The sequence below is a fragment of the Penicillium cosmopolitanum genome (genome assembly GCF_028827165.1).
Source record: "Penicillium cosmopolitanum strain IBT 29677 chromosome Unknown utg000005l:1.0-4006212.0:1.0-4009387.0, whole genome shotgun sequence".
NCBI lineage: Eukaryota > Fungi > Ascomycota > Eurotiomycetes > Eurotiales > Aspergillaceae > Penicillium > Penicillium cosmopolitanum.
This window is the reverse complement of record NW_026622675.1, coordinates 3,136,900-3,156,830: the sequence shown is the minus strand read 5'-3', so window position 1 is coordinate 3,156,830 and position 19,931 is coordinate 3,136,900. Positions and strand designations below refer to the sequence as shown.

At 50.3% G+C, this 19,931-nt stretch overlaps 5 protein-coding genes across 5 annotated transcripts; 3 read left to right on the top strand and 2 right to left on the bottom strand.

The window, feature by feature from the left end:
• Positions 1-1,022: 1,022 nt before the first annotated feature.
• N7509_004188 (uncharacterized protein) lies at positions 1,023-1,283 on the top strand (the record flags this gene model as incomplete). The annotated part of the gene is made up of 1 exon (XM_056628825.1): positions 1,023-1,283. The coding sequence occupies one exon, from the start codon at positions 1,023-1,025 to the stop codon at positions 1,281-1,283; it is 261 nt and encodes an 86-aa protein (XP_056491559.1).
• A 495-nt stretch (positions 1,284-1,778) lies between these two features.
• Positions 1,779-3,950, bottom strand: N7509_004187 (uncharacterized protein; the record flags this gene model as incomplete). Its single annotated transcript, XM_056628824.1, has 3 exons — positions 1,779-2,512; positions 3,002-3,345; positions 3,433-3,950. 3 exons carry the CDS (start codon positions 3,948-3,950, stop codon positions 1,779-1,781), a joined length of 1,596 nt encoding a protein of 531 aa, XP_056491558.1.
• A 1,150-nt stretch (positions 3,951-5,100) lies between these two features.
• On the bottom strand, positions 5,101-7,181 carry chs3 (putative chitin synthase activator (Chs3); the record flags this gene model as incomplete). Its single annotated transcript, XM_056628823.1, has 2 exons — positions 5,101-5,324; positions 5,387-7,181. The coding sequence occupies 2 exons, from the start codon at positions 7,179-7,181 to the stop codon at positions 5,101-5,103; spliced, it is 2,019 nt and encodes a 672-aa protein (XP_056491557.1).
• A 3,938-nt stretch (positions 7,182-11,119) lies between these two features.
• Positions 11,120-14,897, top strand: chsF (chitin synthase CHS3; the record flags this gene model as incomplete). The annotated part of the gene is made up of 3 exons (XM_056628822.1): positions 11,120-13,851; positions 13,904-14,709; positions 14,812-14,897. The coding sequence occupies 3 exons, from the start codon at positions 11,120-11,122 to the stop codon at positions 14,895-14,897; spliced, it is 3,624 nt and encodes a 1,207-aa protein (XP_056491556.1).
• Positions 14,898-17,278: 2,381 nt separating this feature from the next.
• On the top strand, positions 17,279-19,433 carry N7509_004184 (WD40 repeat domain-containing protein; the record flags this gene model as incomplete). Its single annotated transcript, XM_056628821.1, has 3 exons — positions 17,279-18,027; positions 18,074-19,351; positions 19,403-19,433. 3 exons carry the CDS (start codon positions 17,279-17,281, stop codon positions 19,431-19,433), a joined length of 2,058 nt encoding a protein of 685 aa, XP_056491555.1.
• Between the last annotated feature and the right edge of the window lie 498 nt (positions 19,434-19,931).

Below are 19,931 nucleotides of genomic sequence, written 5' to 3'. Positions count from 1 at the left end.
GGCGGCCCCTTGACGCTCATTTGCTCTCGCACTGCTGTATCAAAAGAGGTTAGGATCTACACAGGGAGCCTGGGGAGAATCAACAAGCTCAACATGGGGGCCAAAACTCTTTCGAAGCTCCATCGAATCCCCCACCGAGGTTTGGAGTGGTAAATGATTCAGGACCAAGCTATTTTCAAGTCCGACTCCCAGCCCCTGGTCCCGATAAATTAATTTTGGCCCTTGAGAACTTGCATACGAGAGATTTAACTATTTTTGGCAATTTCCGCCCCTTCAAATGCAAGCGAATTAGAATTTAGCTCCGCGTGAAGTCTGATAGCTTCCTGTTCAGAAGGATTTAACCCAAGACTTAAAAAAAAAAGGGAGAGTGTCAATATGCCCAAGGCTTATAAAATAAGCGAGAAAGTCAAAGAGAGAAGATATTGATATATAGTGATCTTCAACTGCCCAGTGTTGTTATGCCTAAAATGGTACACTGGTCCGTCTTTACTACCACATAAGGCTGAGAAGTAGATAAATACTACGGTAGTTAGCTAGTAGTAATTGATTCAATTTGCGGGATTCCGGGGAATGACAGCGGCATTTCGACGACTAGTACCTAGGTTAAAAAGCCAGTATTATTGCTGCAATTCAGAATCACTCCGAGTCTGGTCTATATATTTCCAACTTGAAGGTTTATCCACCTCCAAGTTCGCGTTCTGATAGAGTCAACATCCATGGATACAAGCGACCAAGATAGCCACCTCAACAATGTCCATTTCCACATTGGCGTTCTCTCCCTGGCAGCAAGGGGTCCTGCGCTACCTGACACATCCGCATCCACAACTTCCGGATCAGAGCCCCTCGCGCTTGCACTTGTGAGGTCGTCGAAGAAACACTCCAATACCAAGATCGGTGCTGATCCACGATAACAAGAACGTTCCAGCCAATCAGCCCATTTCAATAGATATGTCCCATGATGAATCATTTTCACGGCGCGCACTGTGCATTGTCTGGATCATTTAAAATCTAGGTCGAAGGGAATGCCACCTACTGTCGCACAGGCACCGCGTCGCAACTTCAAGTTGAATGAAATGATCTCCTTCGGCACTCATCTGACTTCTGAGATTTGGACGTGTCCCCGTGACACTTCGCTCAAAGATCTTCAGACTCAGTTGTACAAGAATCTGGAGCTTTCGTCGCCCAACGATGAGACGGTAGACTACATCCGTCTGGTGCTGAATAATGCCCTCTCCCTCTCGGGAGCCTTTCTGCTTGAAGGGCTCAATGAATGGACTTTGTGAGGTAAAAACTTCCTCAGAAAGGTGCTTGACCTCATTAAGGAAGCCCAGTACCCACATGCGATCTTTAATAAATACAATGCTTCGACTCCTGTGGGCCATGGACAACCGCCCGGTTCCTAAATATGGTCTCTATCTCGTGATACTATGTACATTGGGATTCTGTGGTTATGCCATCTTAGCCAAAGTCGTCATGATCCGAAATCTGATGAAGGATTATGTTTGCTTTCTGTTTCTATTGTATTATAGTAACATCACCTAAATAGAATCAAATGCAAATCCGCTACGAAACTTCCAACGCACTAATCAAATCCTTCGCATATACCGCAGCAGTAATTGCCGCATATCCCTGCCACCGATTGTTCTTATGAGAATCCGAATAATCAGAAATACCCCGTATAACAAGGCAAAGAAAATGATCCATCAACCCAGCCGCTTCCATCTCAAAACAGAGAATCCCAAGCTCCTTGGCTAGATTCATCATCTTTTGACCATCCTTTATGACCTGATTACCCGTTGCAACGATACCGTAATGCACATAGGGACCATCATGACTTCGGACAGCTCTAGAAACCAATATTTCCACATCGCACTGAGAACAATCGGGCATCCACTCCCATGTCCATACGATGCGTCGAATAGCACATCCTCCCGACATCCAGGGAATACAAAGATGGGATTTTGAAAGACAAGTTCACCAATAATTTTCGATATGTGCGAAGGATCACTTAAATGATTCGTTTCGATGCGACTCATAGCAGTGAGAAGTGCCGGGGCTGGCTTCGCCAATTGACCTATTCGTTCAAACTTTCCGTTGGCCATTGCCTTGCCGTAGTCATATTGGATGATTTGCTGATTGACAACCACATCTCCGAGTCGAATATCTGTATGATCTGGCACCCCGCCACCAATTCCGACGAGCAGGATATATTTGAGAGATCGGAATGTCGCATTCATTCGATCGGCTACGACTGTTGCTGAAGTACTCCCCGGAACGCCGTGGGGTAGGCAGGTGATGACAACATTATGGTTCCCGATACTTCCCAAGATGTATTGATTGGGGTCTTTCTCGAGACATTTAAGTGGTAGATGCAGTTTGGTGAGCATCAGTTGCGCGGCTGCCATTTCAACTGCCAAAGGGCAAATCCAACCGATTGAGTAGTCGGCATGGTCCAAAGGCGCCGATGCAACGGAACACGAAGAGATACTTCGCCGATAGCTCATATCCAAGGCTCCAGATTTGTTAGTGGCTTTAACACGGAAACCTCAATCCTTGTCCTCTTTGAGACAATGTCGTAAATTGTTTCGGATATCACAGATGCCGGGAACAATGCCTCGTCATCATGGCTGTGTCGAGGATTTGAGTCCGGGTATCTTTCCCTATGTTGATTTTGTAAATAGGAGTGCCGATCTCTAGTCTCTGGAATTGCGTAATATTCCAAATCCAAGGCTATTTGCAAATCCCCTTCACGCTTGCTCTTTTCCAACAACTGCCCCAAGGATTCGAGCTTTTGCTCAGCCTCAGAAATCAATTGTACTACGTCCATTTTCTCTTCATGTAGCTTGAAAATCGGAGCATATTTCTTTCTTGTCGCAGCCATCCAGTCTTGTGCAGTGATTAGTAGACAATCCGGAGCAGTCTCGCCATCAAATTGCAAGGAAAAATCCTCAATCTCGAGTTGTCGCATGCGCTTTTTCCAACTCGCTTATCTCTTTCGTACCGCAATGAAGTTCTATTCTGGCTACAGCCTCGGCTTCATCAATAAGGTCGACAGCACAATCAGGAAGAGGTCGTCTTGGTAAAAAGTGCGTCGCAAGATTAGCGGCTGCGACAATTGTGGCATCAAGGATATTAACTTTATTTGTAGCTTCCGAGTCTTTTCTCATGCCCCGAAGAAGGGAGACTGTCTCGATTATAGAAGGCTCAGCCGTCAAAACAGGTTGAAACTGATCGGAGGAGGAGAAACTCCCATAGAATTCGTCTAAAGAAGTCGTAACAATGCAGCGAATTTCGTCCCCTTCTAGCACAAGCTTGAGTAGCTTGATGATATCCTTCTTATCTCCACTTCCCAGCGTGTGACGACAGGAAATATCGATTCATAGAATCGCCGGATAATTCAAAGAGCGCATGTGATAGGAGATGTGCTTGCACCGCTCCTCCAAATCCCAAAGTCCGGCCTCCAAGAATCCCTTTTGCACAGGTAGAACTCGGTATCGCTCAAGTTCCGACGGAACCTTAGAGCTGAGAATCATCGAAGCCAATACTTCCATAATGAATCTTCTTGTCATGCAAGACTCACCGGCAACAACGGGGGTTCTTTTCCGTCTCCGGCTCAATATTTGTATGATTTCCCGGGTTTCATCTTCATAACCAACAGGATGACGAGTACGGTTGCGTTGGACCACTTCTATGTTATCAAGCGCGAATGTCTGGTCAAGCCTAATATTGAAAGTCTCATTTGCACTTGTATCGAGGCATAATTTGGATCGTATTTCGAGAATTGCTGTTCTTATTAGATCAGGATCGGAAATCCCTGATTCCTTCAGAGCATCCTGAATCTCGTGAACCCGAACAACAGCTTGGATTACATGATCTATGGCAGTCAAATCCTGACCAGGTTTTAGTTTCTGTGCTGCGAATCGCATGACTCTTGCGCAAGCTGCTGACATTGGGGGAAGTTCCTGCGACGGCACGTCTTCTGTATGCATTTTACCCAGCAAAGCATTCAAGACATGGGCAAGTTATTCAGGAAAGCCACCCGCTTGCGCTATGACTTGTTCAAAGATAGTATGGCGAGGTTTGAGTGGTTTCTGACGTCTTGATACCGTCGTCGTGAGAAGGGCATATACCAGGTGAGCTGTTTCGATCTTCGTATTTCTTCCCCTTTTCGCAACTTCGCCAGCACTTAAGAGTACCTTGTTTAGGGCATCCGTGTATTCTGTTGAAGTGAGTGCCATCGTGAGCCAAGACTGGGCGAACTACTAGTAGATTCGATATTCAAGGTCAAGATGGGTGAACGCTGTCAGATTCCTCGCGTTAACGTGATGGACGCTTTTCATTGGGCTGAATAGGAACCAATCATGCAGATAGATGCCTACCTTGCTTTTGGCAATGTCCCATACCTCTTTTATAGGTACGTGCTCGATAAGCGCAGTGTGGAAAGTAGTTGTATGTCGGTGTATTTAGGCCGGTAGAAAAGGGTAGGCATAGTATAGTGGCACAGCAAGTTGAAACATTAAAGTTTAAGCTTTAGGCAGTGTGTTTTCGCACAATAGAAAAGCCGTAGTATCAACCTTGGAATTAAAATATGAATAGTATATGAACACTATACAACAGACCAGACCAGATGACTCGATAAACCGACATAGAACCGCAGAAAAAAAGGAGAGTCGAACATGCAGAGTATGATATGTATTAATGCCGGAATGAAAATCACAATCAGAATCACAATATAAGCATAGCCAGACAGAACTGGATGGAACTCGGCATCAAAATGCAGAAGAGAGATGAACAAGGAAATCAAGATTAAATCAAAACCAAAATCGAGAAGTATTGGGGGAATCATGACATGGAGGTGCGAATGGGAGGGAAGAGACAGGCTGTAAATGCATTCATTCATGGCGGGTGACTTGGGTGTTCGGGGGAAGGATGTAGATGTATTTTTGTCTTTCACACGGAGAGAATGTTGAAAGATAAGTCATGTACGGGGAAGGGAATTCAGAAAATCATGAAACGCTTCTGTTTCGGTTTCTCGCCGTCTGAAGGAAACATGTATGTTAGTTGAAATCCATTTATATAGAGTTGTTTATTTTTCGCGGATCACTCACCTTGGCCTTTATCCTTTCTGAACCGGCCATTTCGAGCTGCATTTACCGGGTTTGCACCGTCGGCGGCAGCTCGAATGGCAGCAATGCGGTGCTTCGCACGTTCATCGCCTTGATCAGCGGCCTTGACATACCAGACGTTCGCCTGGAGGGGGTCGCGCCGGCATCCGATACCCATTTCGGTGAAGTAGCCGACAGCATATTCCGCCTTGGCGAGACCTGTTTGGTTTTAAGTGTTAGTTGGCTGGTTTAAGAGGTGATTTCGGGCTATTAGGACATACCAAGTTCCGCAGCCTTAGCTGCCCATTCATACGCCTCATTCTCATCCTTTTCAAGGACTGGTTCAGCACCGACGAGGTACCACGCACACAGAGCCATCATCGCCAACGGGTGACCGGTCTGCGCGGCGGAGGTATAGAAGTGAATACTCAGTGCAGGGTCGCGAGGACAATTCAATTTGCCGTGTTCGTAAGCATCACCCAATCGATACGCCGCTTCCTGGTGACCCAATTCCGCAGCTTTGGTGAATAATTGTGCAGCATAGGATTCGTCGATGAAAACGTCATCACCGTAGCCTGTCTCGTGCATCAGGCCCAGTTCATAAGGCGCCGCGTTATACTGTGCATCTGAAGATTCGGTCGCCCGCTTCATCCATTTGATTCCTTCTCGATACCGTTTTCCCAGTCCCATATCTCCTGCCAGACAGGCATTGGCCATGCGCATCATCGCTCCGGGGTGATTTTTCGACGCGGCTTGGCGGTAGAATTGCACGGCGCGACCACCATCAGCACGACAACCCCAACCAAATTCGTAGCAGAGCGCTGTGCGATAACACGCCTCCACATGGCCGTGTTTACTAGCAGCGACGAAAAGGCTGAAGGCGCGGTCTTGGTCTGGCTTGCCCTTGTTGAAGAGGCCGGATGCATAGCCGTCGGCAAGGTAGTACTGTGCGAAGGGGTAGCTGCGGTCTGCGAGCCGTTGAAGGATGGACTTTGACTCGCGCATTAGTCTGGCGCGGGTGATCGAGCTGGAGTCTTCGAGGTCGACGGATGGCATGTCGCGCATGGAGTTGATCATGAATACGGCGAATTCATAGAGCACTGCGGGTTCGTCTGTCTTTTTCACGTTTGCCAGGTACATCTCAAATGTTTGTTTGTGGCTGAGTAAGGAGGCATTGTTGCCGACTGATGCGCGGAGAGAGGCATTGTTGAGCTTTGACGCCCCTGGGCCTGGTTGGGGATAGGAGGTGTTGAGGAGATCCAGGAAAGACGAGGAACGATTGTCGTGGGATGCGCTGGAGTTCCTGGAGGATGATCGTGCATGCATGTACGGGGAAGCTGAGAGGTTGCGACGGTGTGCTCCGGGGGCGAGGTCGGAGCTGGAGGAATGGTTGGAGAGCGGGCGGGTGATTCTTGAGCGTCTCACGGCGAGTTTATCGGTAGAACTTGACGGATTGTCCGGTAGAATCATCCCGGGGGTTGATTTCCGCTTGCTTTGTGGGGTTTCCTGTTGCTGGTGGTGATATGCCAGAGGCTCATGGCCGTCCGCTGCGAGAGCGACGCTTTCCAAGCTGCCACGAGAGGAACTGTTGTGGCTAAGATCATGGTGTTCGAGCGAGGCCGCACTCTTCTTGGGGTTCCCCATTGTACCATCCTGCGCATGTGGCTCGATCACCGACCAAGATCCGCTGCTTGCGGGGGTATGGCCATATGGATGAGGGTGCTGCATGGATTCCCTGCGTGGCGGGTATGTTGGAGACCATGTCTGCTGCGGTTGTGCAGGATCGTCGATTGTCATGCCGGCGAATTCGGGCAGCTCTAGCTGGGGAGTCGGGGGACCGTTGTGGAAGTGTTCAATGGGGGCTCGTGAGGCGGGCGGAAGACCAATGCCATAGTCGATTTTCACAGGCGACCGGGGGGAGTCTTGGATGACTGGGACATTATCGGTGGTCAAACTCTTGGGCCTCGGAACGGCATTGCGTGGAGTGGATTGCTGAGAGGGGAAAGGAGGTGTCGATCGGAGATAAGCTGGAGGTGGAGTGGGAATGGACGGATACTCTGCGACCGGAGCAGCCATGGTGAAGAGAGTAGATGGGGGAGTGTCAAGATGAAGAGGCGTAGCAGACGTAGTAGACGAGTAAAGCTACTAGTAGCAAACTAGCAAAACGAGCGTGGAAGTGAACGCAGTGGCAAAGCGAAGGTGAAAGCGAGCGAGGGTCTATTGCGGAGACATGGAGATCCAAAATTCTCGCCGATCACGAAGGTGGAGCAGCGGGTGCTAGGGTATGATCGAGCGAGATGTGTCGTGTAAACAGTCACAGCGTATTTTGGTGTAGATATCGGTGCAAGAACTTGAATATACCTAGATGGACTAGGTGGTGGGATGATAGGAGGAGGTGAAGAAGAGAAAGAAGAAGCGAGTGAGTGACGAGTGACCTCCGCCAGTTGAAGCGAGGGGCAAAACACTGTTTCACCTGAAAGACCACCACACTAGTATTTACTAGTAGATGGGATTAAATCAGTATAGTAGAATACTAGTATACATCTACTACAGAATGTGTGAAATAAAATAGAATAGCTAGTATGTAGTGTCATATATCTAGATATAATCCAGGCCTTCCAGCCCTGGTCATGTGAACCCTCCATCTTCTCCAGACTACTCCTCTACTCTGCTCTCCTCTACTCTATTCTATTAATATATTGGTGCCTCAGGGTACCCCATCTCCAGATTTTTATTTTCTCGTATCGCCTGGGGCTGAACATCTCTTCCCCTCGTATGTTCCCGTCTCCAATCTCCACAACAGCGCATAGCACCTGGCATACGAGCCCCCAGAGGTTTCCCTTGAGGCCGATCCTCATTCGGATACCCTCCGATCAAATTCAAGTTCAGCTTCAATCCACTGCCCAGACTACTCTCTCCAAATTTCTCCTCTTTCGTCTCTTCTCTTCCCCTCCATTCCCTTCCTTTTCTACATTGGTGGATCGCGGATCGGTGGAGTCAACTAGGCACAACTCTACTTCGCCAAACCCCCAGTGCTAGTCGCAACGGGGAATAGACTGCATCCCGCTGCCATCCTCCAACCAACTACGACTCGGCATCAATTTCCTAGCCCTGTCCGCAGTCGCACTCGCAGCCGCACTTCAACTGGCGGTGGCAGGGAGACCGTAATTTAGGCTCCGGCATATCCGCCGTGGTGGCACGTTCTGAATCATGACCAATCCAGTCATCCCCAAACCCTTTCCTTCCTTTCCTCACGGAATTTTTGCCCTGGGCCACGTCTTACCGCTGAACAGAGTCATCACAGTCACGGCGGTAAGAATATCCAGCAGGAGGGGATTCGAGGTTGAATTGACTTTCTCACGGCCCTTGGTCTCGCACGGCCCGAACCACGGACCGCGATGGCGATATTCTCCTTGCTGCTTGCTCGTATGCGCCGAGCCTTGAAGGTTTCTTGTCTTGGCTGATTCCTTCAGCTGGATGCCACTGGAGTGGTGGTAAATGACGACAATCGAAGTGATACTTCGTAGTCACTCAGTGTCTCTCTCGCCGTCTCCCCTCCCCCTCCACGGGGTACTCGTAAAATTATTCCACATTCGAGCCCAATAAATACAACCATAACGTGGCCATGCATGTAGTAATGGCTAAGACGAACCGAACCAGCAGAGAACTGGAAGCGGTCGTTCCACAATCCTGGCAGCCAAGATTGCGCCGCGTCTGATACGTCCAGGTACGCACGCCGCACACGGAGTAATATTATGCGATATACGATATAAGATTCCGGTACCGAGTAGTGTAGCCTGAGGATAGTGGCCAGCATCCATAACTAACTACCTACTCATCCACGGGCATGGATGTACCTCCGCGATCTCTCACGTTATACAGCGTGTATCGAATCTGATATATATCGCGCAGCGGGGATCGGCCGCCATGCCGATCCCATCGTGGGCGTGAGCCTGAGCACAGGGGCTTGCCAATGCGGGTTGAAGTTTGCCCCGGATTTCCATCTGCGTCCCTCGCAGGGATATTCCGATAAGTTTGATAGTTGTGTTTGGGCCTCGACCTGGGTCTGATCTGGGTCTGGGTGCAGTAAGGTATGGCATCAATTATCATTCTGGTGTCCACTGTCCAGCATTTATTGCACTACAGTACGATACGGAGCACCAACGGAATATGGAGACAGAATTGGGCATGTCATTTCGGATATGACAGATTCGCGATCGGAATGCCAGCCGAGTCTGGTACGAGTACTCCGTACTCGTACATGTGGCGGGCTCCCTCTGACGGCTGCCCAACGCTGTGAGGCGGCGTGCATATTGCTGAGACTACTGTATTGCTCGAATCGCCCTACGCAATACATATAGTCTGACAGGTAGGCTATATATCTCATGCCCTGCGTACTGCCCTGCCCTGCTCGATTCAAGCACTCTGCATAACGGTTCCAGGGCGGCCGGGGTGCAACCTACCAATACCTACTCTACTTCGTATTAAGTGTAGCTTAGCTTAACGTAGCGTAGCGCCCGGGAAAATTGAGATGGCCCCGTGACCGTCGTGGAGAGGGGAAATGAAAGTAAAATAAAAAATAAAAATAAAATAAGCCCTCGGCTGGATATTCCCCCAGTGAAAGCGGGTGCCCGGGCGGGGGCCGGGGCACTCCTATTAGTGCATCCCAGTAACTATACAGTGGCAATCAGTACCTGACGCTGTGCATTCGAGTAATTTGTGAAGCGCCCGGGAATTAAATCGTACATATTATAGTTAAATAGAGCATCAGGTATGCCAGTCTTTAAGTTCTTGTAATGATGCATTTTATTGTTGTCTATTTTGAGAGTGGCAAAGGTGACTCTATAGCTTCAGTGCTAGTATCCATGGGTTGACTTGGGATGGACGGCAGTTCCTTGGTCGCCATTATTTACAGTGTGCTACTATAGATAACACCGCAAATTTCGCCTACTCTGCCACTCTGGGTGCTACTCCGTCGGACCCTTCTAGTCTTTTGGGTGCTAAAGTGCAAGGCTAGACCCGAGATGGTTTGGCGCGAAACGGGGAGGGTGTAACCGAGGAGGGGCGATGATTTGCTGGGATTGCCCCTAGCGACGGGGCAGAGCAACCTTTGCCCAAAGGGAAAGAGAAGATCGAGGCAAAGGGGCCTCACATGAAGAGATAAAATAGGAGAATGAGTCTGTAGTGAAGTACCTAACCTTAGCGATAGGCATACTACTACAGTATACTACAGTATACTACACAGTTAATACAGGCATATAGTTATGCATGTATAATAGAAAAGTGAGACTGTCACGGGACCCTCCCCGGTCGCACCTGCCTTTGTTTTTTGCACTGCACTGCATCGCTCCTTCCCTAGTCAGAGTCTCTCAGTCACTCAGTCACGTTCACTCCGGCTTTCGCCTTCTCCTCGACTTCCTCGACTTCCTTCATTTCCACCTTCGTTTCCTCTCCTCCCATCGCTTCCCTGGATCCTCGTACCCTCGCTCTCCAAGTCGCTCGTTGATTGATCTGATCGGCCCCGCTGACGTTCACTGAATCGTGTGTGGACCGCACTTTGTTTATTCTCCACCCCGGCCGTCTCGTTGCACAGGCCGACCAGCTCATCTTGCGATCAACCAATTTTCCATTCGCCCACTTAACTCTCGCTATTCTATCGACCAAGTCGACATTCTCGGGTCCACTGTCCCACGCATCGGAATCGGCATCTCTGACTTTCGCGTGGAATCTCTGATCCCAATCACCTCCCGATATCCCTCGTGTCGGCCTGCAGATTGCGCATTCCTTTGTGTTGATCCCCGAGATATGTTCTAGACAACCGACGACCCACAATATTTTTGAAACCATCGTCACAACACTCTAGCTTCCTGTTGATGGTCGCAAGTTGCTCAGGGTAAGTTGAAAGGTTCCTAGCTTCAGCTTTGCTTTCGTCCCGTCTCGTATCAAGACTTGACTTGACTATCCCTGGCCCACACTGCAGGCAACTGATCCAGCTCACAGAACCACCAGACACCATGTCTCTTCCGCAACGGCCTGGCAAGGCCTCGCCACGCCGTGAGGACACCCGCAGTGCCTTTCGTGAACCCTCACAACGTCGTCGCCGTCGCGATATCGATTCCGGGACATACAGCGACAGCCCGCAGACCTCCCCATCCCACCACCGCCATCGTCGACGCTCTCACTCCCATCGCAGACATACCGAAGTCGATGACGATCGCTTGGAGCGGGGTGATGATTTGAGGCGCAAAAAGAGCCTGGTCAGACCCGAACGACGACACATGGACCGAGACCACCCCAATTATCACTATAGACAACGGTCGCATCACATGGAGACTCACCCCTCGGCGACCGGCAACGACCCGCTACTCGATCATGATGGAGAGGCAGAGACGAATAGCTCCCGGTCCATGGATGCGAAACCCAAGGACAAGGAACAACTCTACGGGGCACATGGCAATGTGAACAAACCCATGGATCGAGTACCGAGCCGCCATCGGTCGAAGAAGAAGAAAAGGTCAACCCGCCGAGTATCCAAGACTCAAACCGCTGAAGACCGGAGGAAACAGAAAGAATTGGAAGCTGCACGGCCGCCTGATCTGTGGACAACCTACTGCGCTCTCGTCAGTTGTTTGATCCCAGATTTCGTTCTCAAGTGCTTTGGCATGCCCCAGAGAGAGCAAAGAACGGCTTGGCGAGAGAAGATTGGCCTGATCAGTATCATTCTCGCGATCGCGGCCTTTGTCGGTTTCCTGACTTTCGGTTTCACTGCCACCGTATGTGGTACGCCCCCGGTTCGTCTGAAGGCCAACAAGGTTGGTTCCGGTTACATGATTTTCCACGGCCAAGCCTACGATTTGACGGGCTCGCACCACCCCGCAGCAGAGGGCATCCCGGCCAAGACTAATGTCCTGTACGATCTGCCACATAAGTACGGTGGTCAGGATGGTAGCTTTTTCTTCCAGCAAGTCAACGGTGCCTGTAAAGGTCTCATCACCGCTAAGGATGATGGCGGCGTACCGACGAACTCCAATGGAGACGTGGGGTGGTATTTCCCTTGCACGGCTTTCAACCAGGACGGATCATCCGAGCCCAACTTGACGACTTCTTACTACGAGGGCTGGGGATGCCACACTAGCAGCTCTGGGCGCAATGCTTTCTATAACCTGAGAAGCTCCGGCGATGTATATTACACCTGGGAGGACACGAAGAATACCAGTCGCAACTTGGCTATTTATTCCGGCAATGTCCTGGATCTCGACTTGCTACGCTGGTTCAACACCTCTCAAGTGTCATATCCCAAGAAGTTCGACAATCTGCGCACCAACCCTGCAGTCCGTGGTGTCGATCTGACCTACTATCTCCAGAGCGGCGGCGAGAAGCAAGTTGGCAAGTGTCTGGAACAGATCATCAAGGTTGGCAGCATCGATACCGATACAGTTGGCTGCATTGCGTCCAAAGTCGTGTTATACGTCTCATTGATCTTCATTCTATCTATCGTTGTCGTGAAGTTCGCCTTTGCCCTTCTCTTCCAATGGTTCTTGGCCCCCAAGTTCGGGGCGCAGAACACAAGCATCGCGTCGGATTCCAGAACTCGTAACCAGCAGATTGAAGACTGGTCGAACGACATCTACCGACCTGGACCTCGAATCGCCGATCCCCCTGCTCCCGATCGAATGAGCAAACGCGCGAGCTTCCTTCCCACAACCTCCCGCTTCTCCAGCCCATATGTGGTGAACAGCTCTGGTAGCAGCAAACAGCGAAGCCCATATGTCACCATGGCAAGTCAAAACTCCACGTCTCGTCTCATGCCCACCTCCACTACAACTGGTACAATGTACAAATCCAGCCACAATGGCAGCGGTGGGACATTGAGCGCCGAAAACTCTCGCAACAATGCTGCCGCTAGTCGAACAAGCTTGGTTCCTGGCCAACAGGATCAAGGCTACTCTGAAATCATTCCCGATTCTGAAGGGTCGGGGCCAGCTGGGTTCATTCATGAAGCAGTTGTCCCCCAGCCTCCGCCCGAGTGGCAACCATTCGGCTACCCATTGGCTCACGCATTGTGCCTGGTGACATGTTACTCGGAGGGCGAAGATGGTATCCGCACGACCCTGGACTCGATTGCCATGACCGATTACCCGAACAGCCATAAGACTCTTCTTGTGATTTGTGATGGTATCATCAAGGGTAAAGGCGAAGAATTCTCGACTCCAGAGATTGTGCTGGGCATGATGAAGGAACACGTTATCGTTCCCGATGAGGTCCAGCCATTCTCCTATGTGGCGGTAGCTACTGGCTCAAAGCGCCACAACATGGCCAAGGTATACACCGGATTCTACGATTATGGCGAGACATCTGTCATTCCCCCTGAGAAGCAGCAACGCATGCCAATGATGGTCATTGTCAAATGCGGCACCCCGGCCGAGTCGACCGTTTCGAAGCCGGGAAATCGAGGCAAGCGCGACAGTCAGATTATCTTGATGTCCTTCTTGCAGAAAGTGATGTTCGACGAGCGTATGACGGAGTTGGAGTTTGAAATCTTCAATGGAATGTGGAATGTTACGGGAATCCCGCCGGATTTCTACGAGGTTTGTCTGATGGTCGACGCCGACACGAAGGTATTCCCAGACAGTTTGACGCACATGGTTTCTGCCATGGTGAAGGATCCCGAGATCATGGGTCTGTGTGGTGAGACGAAGATTGCCAACAAAACCGACAGTTGGGTTACCATGATTCAAGTCTTCGAGTGAGTTTCCCTGTCTGCCGGTGGTGGTGCCGAACCAACTAACAGAATTAAGGTATTTCATTTCTCACCACCAAGCGAAATCTTTCGAATCCGTCTTCGGTGGTGTCACCTGTCTCCCCGGTTGCTTCACCATGTATCGCATCAAGGCCCCCAAGGGTGGTCAAAACTACTGGGTCCCAATTCTGGCCAACCCGGACATTGTCGAGCACTATTCCGAGAACGTGGTCGACACTCTGCACAAGAAGAACTTGTTGCTACTGGGAGAGGATCGTTACCTGACAACGCTCATGTTGAAGACCTTCCCCAAGCGAAAGCAGATTTTCGTCCCGCAAGCTGTATGTAAGACAGTTGTGCCAGACAAGTTCATGGTTCTTCTCTCGCAGCGTCGTCGCTGGATAAACAGTACCGTGCACAACCTGTTTGAGCTTGTCCTTGTTCGCGATCTATGCGGTACCTTCTGCTTCAGCATGCAATTCGTTATTTTCATCGAGCTTGTCGGTACCCTGGTCTTGCCAGCCGCCATCTCGTTCACCATCTACGTTGTTGTCTCCTCCATCGTTAAGAAACCTGTCCAAATTATTCCCTTGGTTCTTCTCGGTCTTATTCTCGGTCTACCCGGTGTACTGATTGTCGTCACCGCACACCGACTTGTTTACGTGTTGTGGATGCTGATCTATCTGATCTCGCTCCCAATTTGGAACTTCGTTCTTCCTATGTACGCATTCTGGAAATTCGACGATTTCAGCTGGGGAGATACGCGAAAGACAGCCGGAGAGAAAGACAAGGGCCATGGAGATGGCGAGGGCGAATTCGACAGTACTCAGATCACCATGAAGAGGTGGCGCGATTTCGAGAAAGGTAAGATTTAAGCCCCCCTGCTAGCCTGGACAGGCTTATTGGTAGCTTACCCTGGTGGTGACATTTTGGATTTGGATTTGGATTTTCTGACATGCATTGCAGAACGACGTCTACGAAATAGCGCCTGGGCGCACCCACATGCGCCAACGAATGGGTACTCGCATTACGAGACGTACTCTGATTATTGAGCGGAATTATTTAGTTTTTGTACTTTTTCTTCTTTGATTTGCTTTGCTCTGTTCTGTGATTTATTATTCCCACTCACATACCGAATCTCGGCGGCGTTTGCGTTTTTTTAATCTAATCAGCTGGGATTTTGAAGGATGCGAAGCTATTAATGGCGCTGTACTGCACGATTGACGAGCTATTATTGAACGAGTGTTGCCTGTGCATTTATTGTATTCAAGTTTTCTGGCATTTATTATGTGTATCTTATTTATACAGCGAGTTGAGCGTGCGTGCCATGCTCTGTGTTGATAATGAACATGAACATGAACTGGATGATACTAGCGTTCGCTGCTTCTGCTTTATGGCTATGCTTACTTACTACCTTACCCATTGCCCATGCAAGTATTTGATTTGATGTATAGGTTCCCCACACTGTGCCAGCGACAGGGATGTTTACAAGGATCGTCAGCCCAAGGGAGTGCCCAATGGACCTGAGCGCAGGTCACAGGCTCAATTCACGGATCTGCGGTGCGTCACTCCCTGCAGCGATGATTTACATCCGCACCTGGGCACCCCTTTCCCGATATTGGATACTCCAGGGCTGTCTCAATGGAGTACTGATATACTATGCTACTACTAACTGTGTACATAAACTTAAGAGGTGTTGGTAGTCCATCAATATACTATAGTCATGGTGGCGTTGCACAAATTTGAAACCCCTGTTGACTGTACTCGTCCGCCTTCTAATGGCAGATTAGTAGGTACCTGAGATGAAAGAAGTTGGCCAATCTATTTCATCTCAGGTAGCTACTACGAGTATACTCTCTGCTCTACTCTGTTGTATAGTGTTGTGCTGACTAACGCCAAGACTCCGGGATCGACTCGTCAATTCGACCTCACTTTCACTTTCACCTCCCTCCTCCCCTCACGCCTAACTCCGACTCCGATACTATCTTCCATTGCCTCATCATTTTCTGAATTGTTTATTTGCTTCTTTTCTATATCGCGCAATTCCCCGTCCAGCCAACACATTACCAATCCACCTCAGCTGCCTACACTAACTGCGCCCTGCACTGGCCATCTCTCCATTCCAGCTGCACCCCACTTACTCTCCTCCTTTCGTCATCCTGCATCCCGCTATCAGCCTCTTTCTCTCATCCTTGGATCTGATCACCACTCGGCGTTAAGCACTGCCATCGCTTTTCACTCAATGATCCGCTGAACCCTCGCCGAATCTACTCCACCTGGCTCCTTTTTCCACCTGTCATATCCCGCCCACCGTCGCCGTGCTAAATTACCCTCAGACAACGTGGATCAGTGCCTCCCCCATCTCCTTATTTTCACTTTCGACTTGGCGTTGAACGGGAAAAAACGGCCCACGCTCAGTCCTCTCACCTCAGATCTCCATTTTTCTTTTTCTGTTCCAACCTTTCAGGCTTGGTGATCATAAGTTTGAAACCTCGCCCGCGAGCGCCGGCTCTACTCCTTACCATCTCGCCTCCACCCTCGTCCACACTTATACCTGTCGTGAATCATTCGCGGCGTTGACCGCGATCCCCCCCTGGTCTATAGTAGACCAGTCAGAGAAACAGATACAAAAGCGACCCTTGGGTTTCACTGATTATCCAATCATCCCAACGTTCTTGCTGACACTCGCACTCTCACTCTTTAACGGTCGGCAGTCCCACATTCCCCTCGTGGGCTTCTTACCTACACTGCCCCTCCTTCCCGGTTGCCTTACCACTGGCGCGATCTTATCACCAAGTCCAACCGTCGCCTCGGCATTTCTGTTTCGCCCGCATCTTGTCTCCCCGTTGTCCGCAATTGGTGACTTACACCTGCGCCACGCCCGACCCAAGTCACCTGGAATACTGCATATCCCAGGATCCGGCGTCCCCAAGAATACCACACTTAGGTCTGCGACAACTCGTGTAACTGTCACTGCCAATCATCCTTGCACCAGCTGCCTATTCGAGTTCTGATCATCCGTCCTCCTTCTTGTGCCTGACATTCTTCGACATCCCATCGGCGGATCCGACTTGCGCGGCTTTTTCGCTCGCCCATCCCCGCGATTTAGATTCGATATTCCCCGGATCGACCTGCGGATATTGTTACACCCCTCTCCATGACGGGCAATGCTTGATGAGAGCCACGCCGCACATACGCCTTCATCCACCCGTTCCCGTCAGCCAACGTCTTCCCTGACGACTCCTCGCCATGAGTCATGTGATGCCGCCTGCGTGTCAGCTCATCCACGAGTCATGAATAACGCTGCATCCACCTTGCATTTCCCCGAGGACGGGACAGACCTCCCGCGCCGCAGAATGCCGGCGCTACATCGACGACGCAAGACCTTGCACCCACGCCTACACTTTCATATGCAGGAGCGACCACTACAGACATGGCGTCCCAAGAGGATCAAAGGCTGCACAATGTGGGAGTCGCGGCTCTCGCTGCCATCGCGCAATACCCGCATGCCGTGAATGATGAGAGCAATTCTCTTTTAGTGTCGGAGGTGGTGCATGCGATGACTGGCAGGTCCCTGCCAGTGTACCATCACCACAACCCCCATCCAACCCTTGGCGACCAAGTGCAGTCACCTTCGAATCCTGAAATCAATTTTTCGCCACTATCCTTTTCCCCGGTGTCCGACGGGAATAGCGTGCCGTCTGGATCGAATGCTCTCTCGCCACTCTCGCAGGACGATACCGATATCGACATGGAGGGCATTGTGCAAGACCTGATCGAGCGCACTGCAACATGGCCTAACATCGCGACAATTGCGAACGAGAGCGATATCGAGAAGGATATGGTGAAGGATTACGATCCTGAATTCGAGGACCACACCTCGCCGTCGACTACCCCGGACGATGAATTTGAAGATTTCCTCCGGTTTTACCCCGACGAGGAGGAATATTACCGCGAGGAAAATGAGCCGCGGTCTCTGGAGCCTGGTATGCATGAGGTGGACTTGGACGAGTTTTATCACACCATCAACTATGACACTCAAGATGTGGATATTCCTGAGGTTCCGGGCACTCCACCCTTGGGTCCTTTCCCGGGAGTCGATGAGCTTGATGCCCATCCTCCCTCCATCATTCACACTACAACCCATGAACGAAACCTCACTATTGATGAATTTATCCAGCGGTGGGTTCTCCAAACAAATATTATTCCGCATGGGTTCCACTCGGAGCACAGAATCCCCCCCGCAGCTACGCCCGCTATCGAAAATGATGAGCTGGACTCCTCACCGTGATGTGTACCGGCCGCATACATATGAAGATGACATATATGATCTTCAACAAATCCCTTGGGCGGAGACTTTGAAAGTCAAACCCAGTGAGGCGCGCGCCCTTCGCGATGCATGGTACACATCATACCACAATATCCCCAAAAACTCCCATAGCCGCCGCCTCAACCATCTCCCCCAAGATGAATTATTCTTCCAAGAAAAGTCAATGCATACCGCACACAAAGCGACAATCGAACACTTCCAACTACGAAACCTGATGTCGGTCCCTGCCTACAACACCATCAACTTCGCCAGCCGTTCAAAAGTCTACTCATGGGCCCCATCCTTCGATGAGAACCGAGTCCTCATCGACCTATCACGAGCATACCCAGAAAGCGGCTTCCTAGGCCCAGTCAAAATCTCCAGTATGAAGACCGCGCACGGTCTCACCATCGCAGGTGGTTTCTGCGGCGAATACGCCCTTCAAGCTTCCGACGGCGCAGGATCCGGCGCTAAGGGCCTAGTCACGCCCGACCCGAGCGACGGCATCACAAACCACGTGGACATTGTTCCAAAACGGACCGGCAGTTCTCCAATCTGCGTCTTCTCCTCGAATGACCGCCACCTCCGAGTCCTCGACTGTGAAACAAACACCTTCCTCTCCGACCAAGAACTCTCCCGCCCGATCAATTGCACCGCCACATCTCCGGACAGCCGTCTCCGCGTCGTCATCGGTGATTCCCCGGATGCTTGGGTCATTGAAGCCGACACCGGAAGACCAGTCCACCCTTTACGCGGACACGAAGATTTCGGCTTCGCTTGCGCCTGGTCCCCCGACATGCGCCACATAGCAACAAGCAACCAAGACAAAAAAGTAATCATCTGGGACGCGCGCACATGGCGAATTCTCGAAACAATCGACTCCGACGTCGCGGGGTATCGATCATTACATTTCTCCCCTGTGGGCGGTGGACCACGAACACTCCTCTGCGCCGAGCCAGCAGATCGAATATCCATTATAGACGCGCAGCTCTACCAGTCTCGACAGGTGCATGAATTCTTCGGCGAGATTGGCGGGGCGGATTTCTCGCCTGATGGGGGGACAGTGTGGGTTGCTAATACGGATCCGCATTTTGGCGGGTTTATGTCATTTGAGAGGCGGGAGTGGGGGAGGGAATTTGGGGTTTTGGATTTGGTGAATGAGTTTGTTGGTGAGGACCGGCTTGATGAGGATGAGAGGTGTGTTTTGGGGAGGAGGGAGAGGGGTTTGAGGTTTTTGAGGAATTTTAGTGATGAGGAACATGATTTGTTTGTTCTTTAGGATGGGTGGGATGGGATGTGGTTTTTCTCTGATTACCTGCGTTTTCCTCTGTCTGATTTACCATCAGATTGAAGTTTGAGCCGGCAGTTCCCTTCGTTTCTTTCCCTTTTTGTTTTCTTCTTGTCTGTCTTTGCGTTCTTCCTGTTCCCTTTTTTGCGGCATTTGATACCCTGGGTTCTGGTGTTGTTGGCTATCTGTACTTTGCATAGAGTGTATCACATATATCGAAGAATGGATATGTCTTGACTAGTATTCTTCAAGTTCAGGTTGCTTAGGATCTTGTGTAGAATGCAGAATTCACAATGGTACTACCCAGTGGGTAGTACTAGTAAACTGCCAGTGCCAGTGGGCATTGAAGATCTGAGCAAGTAGGCTTCACTACTAGTATTTTAGCGCAGGTTTAGCTTCATGCTCGAGCTAATTATAGTTTTAAGTAGATAATAGCCTTACTAATACCTAGTACTAGTCGTCAGTCCTTCCTACAGATCTACATATCAT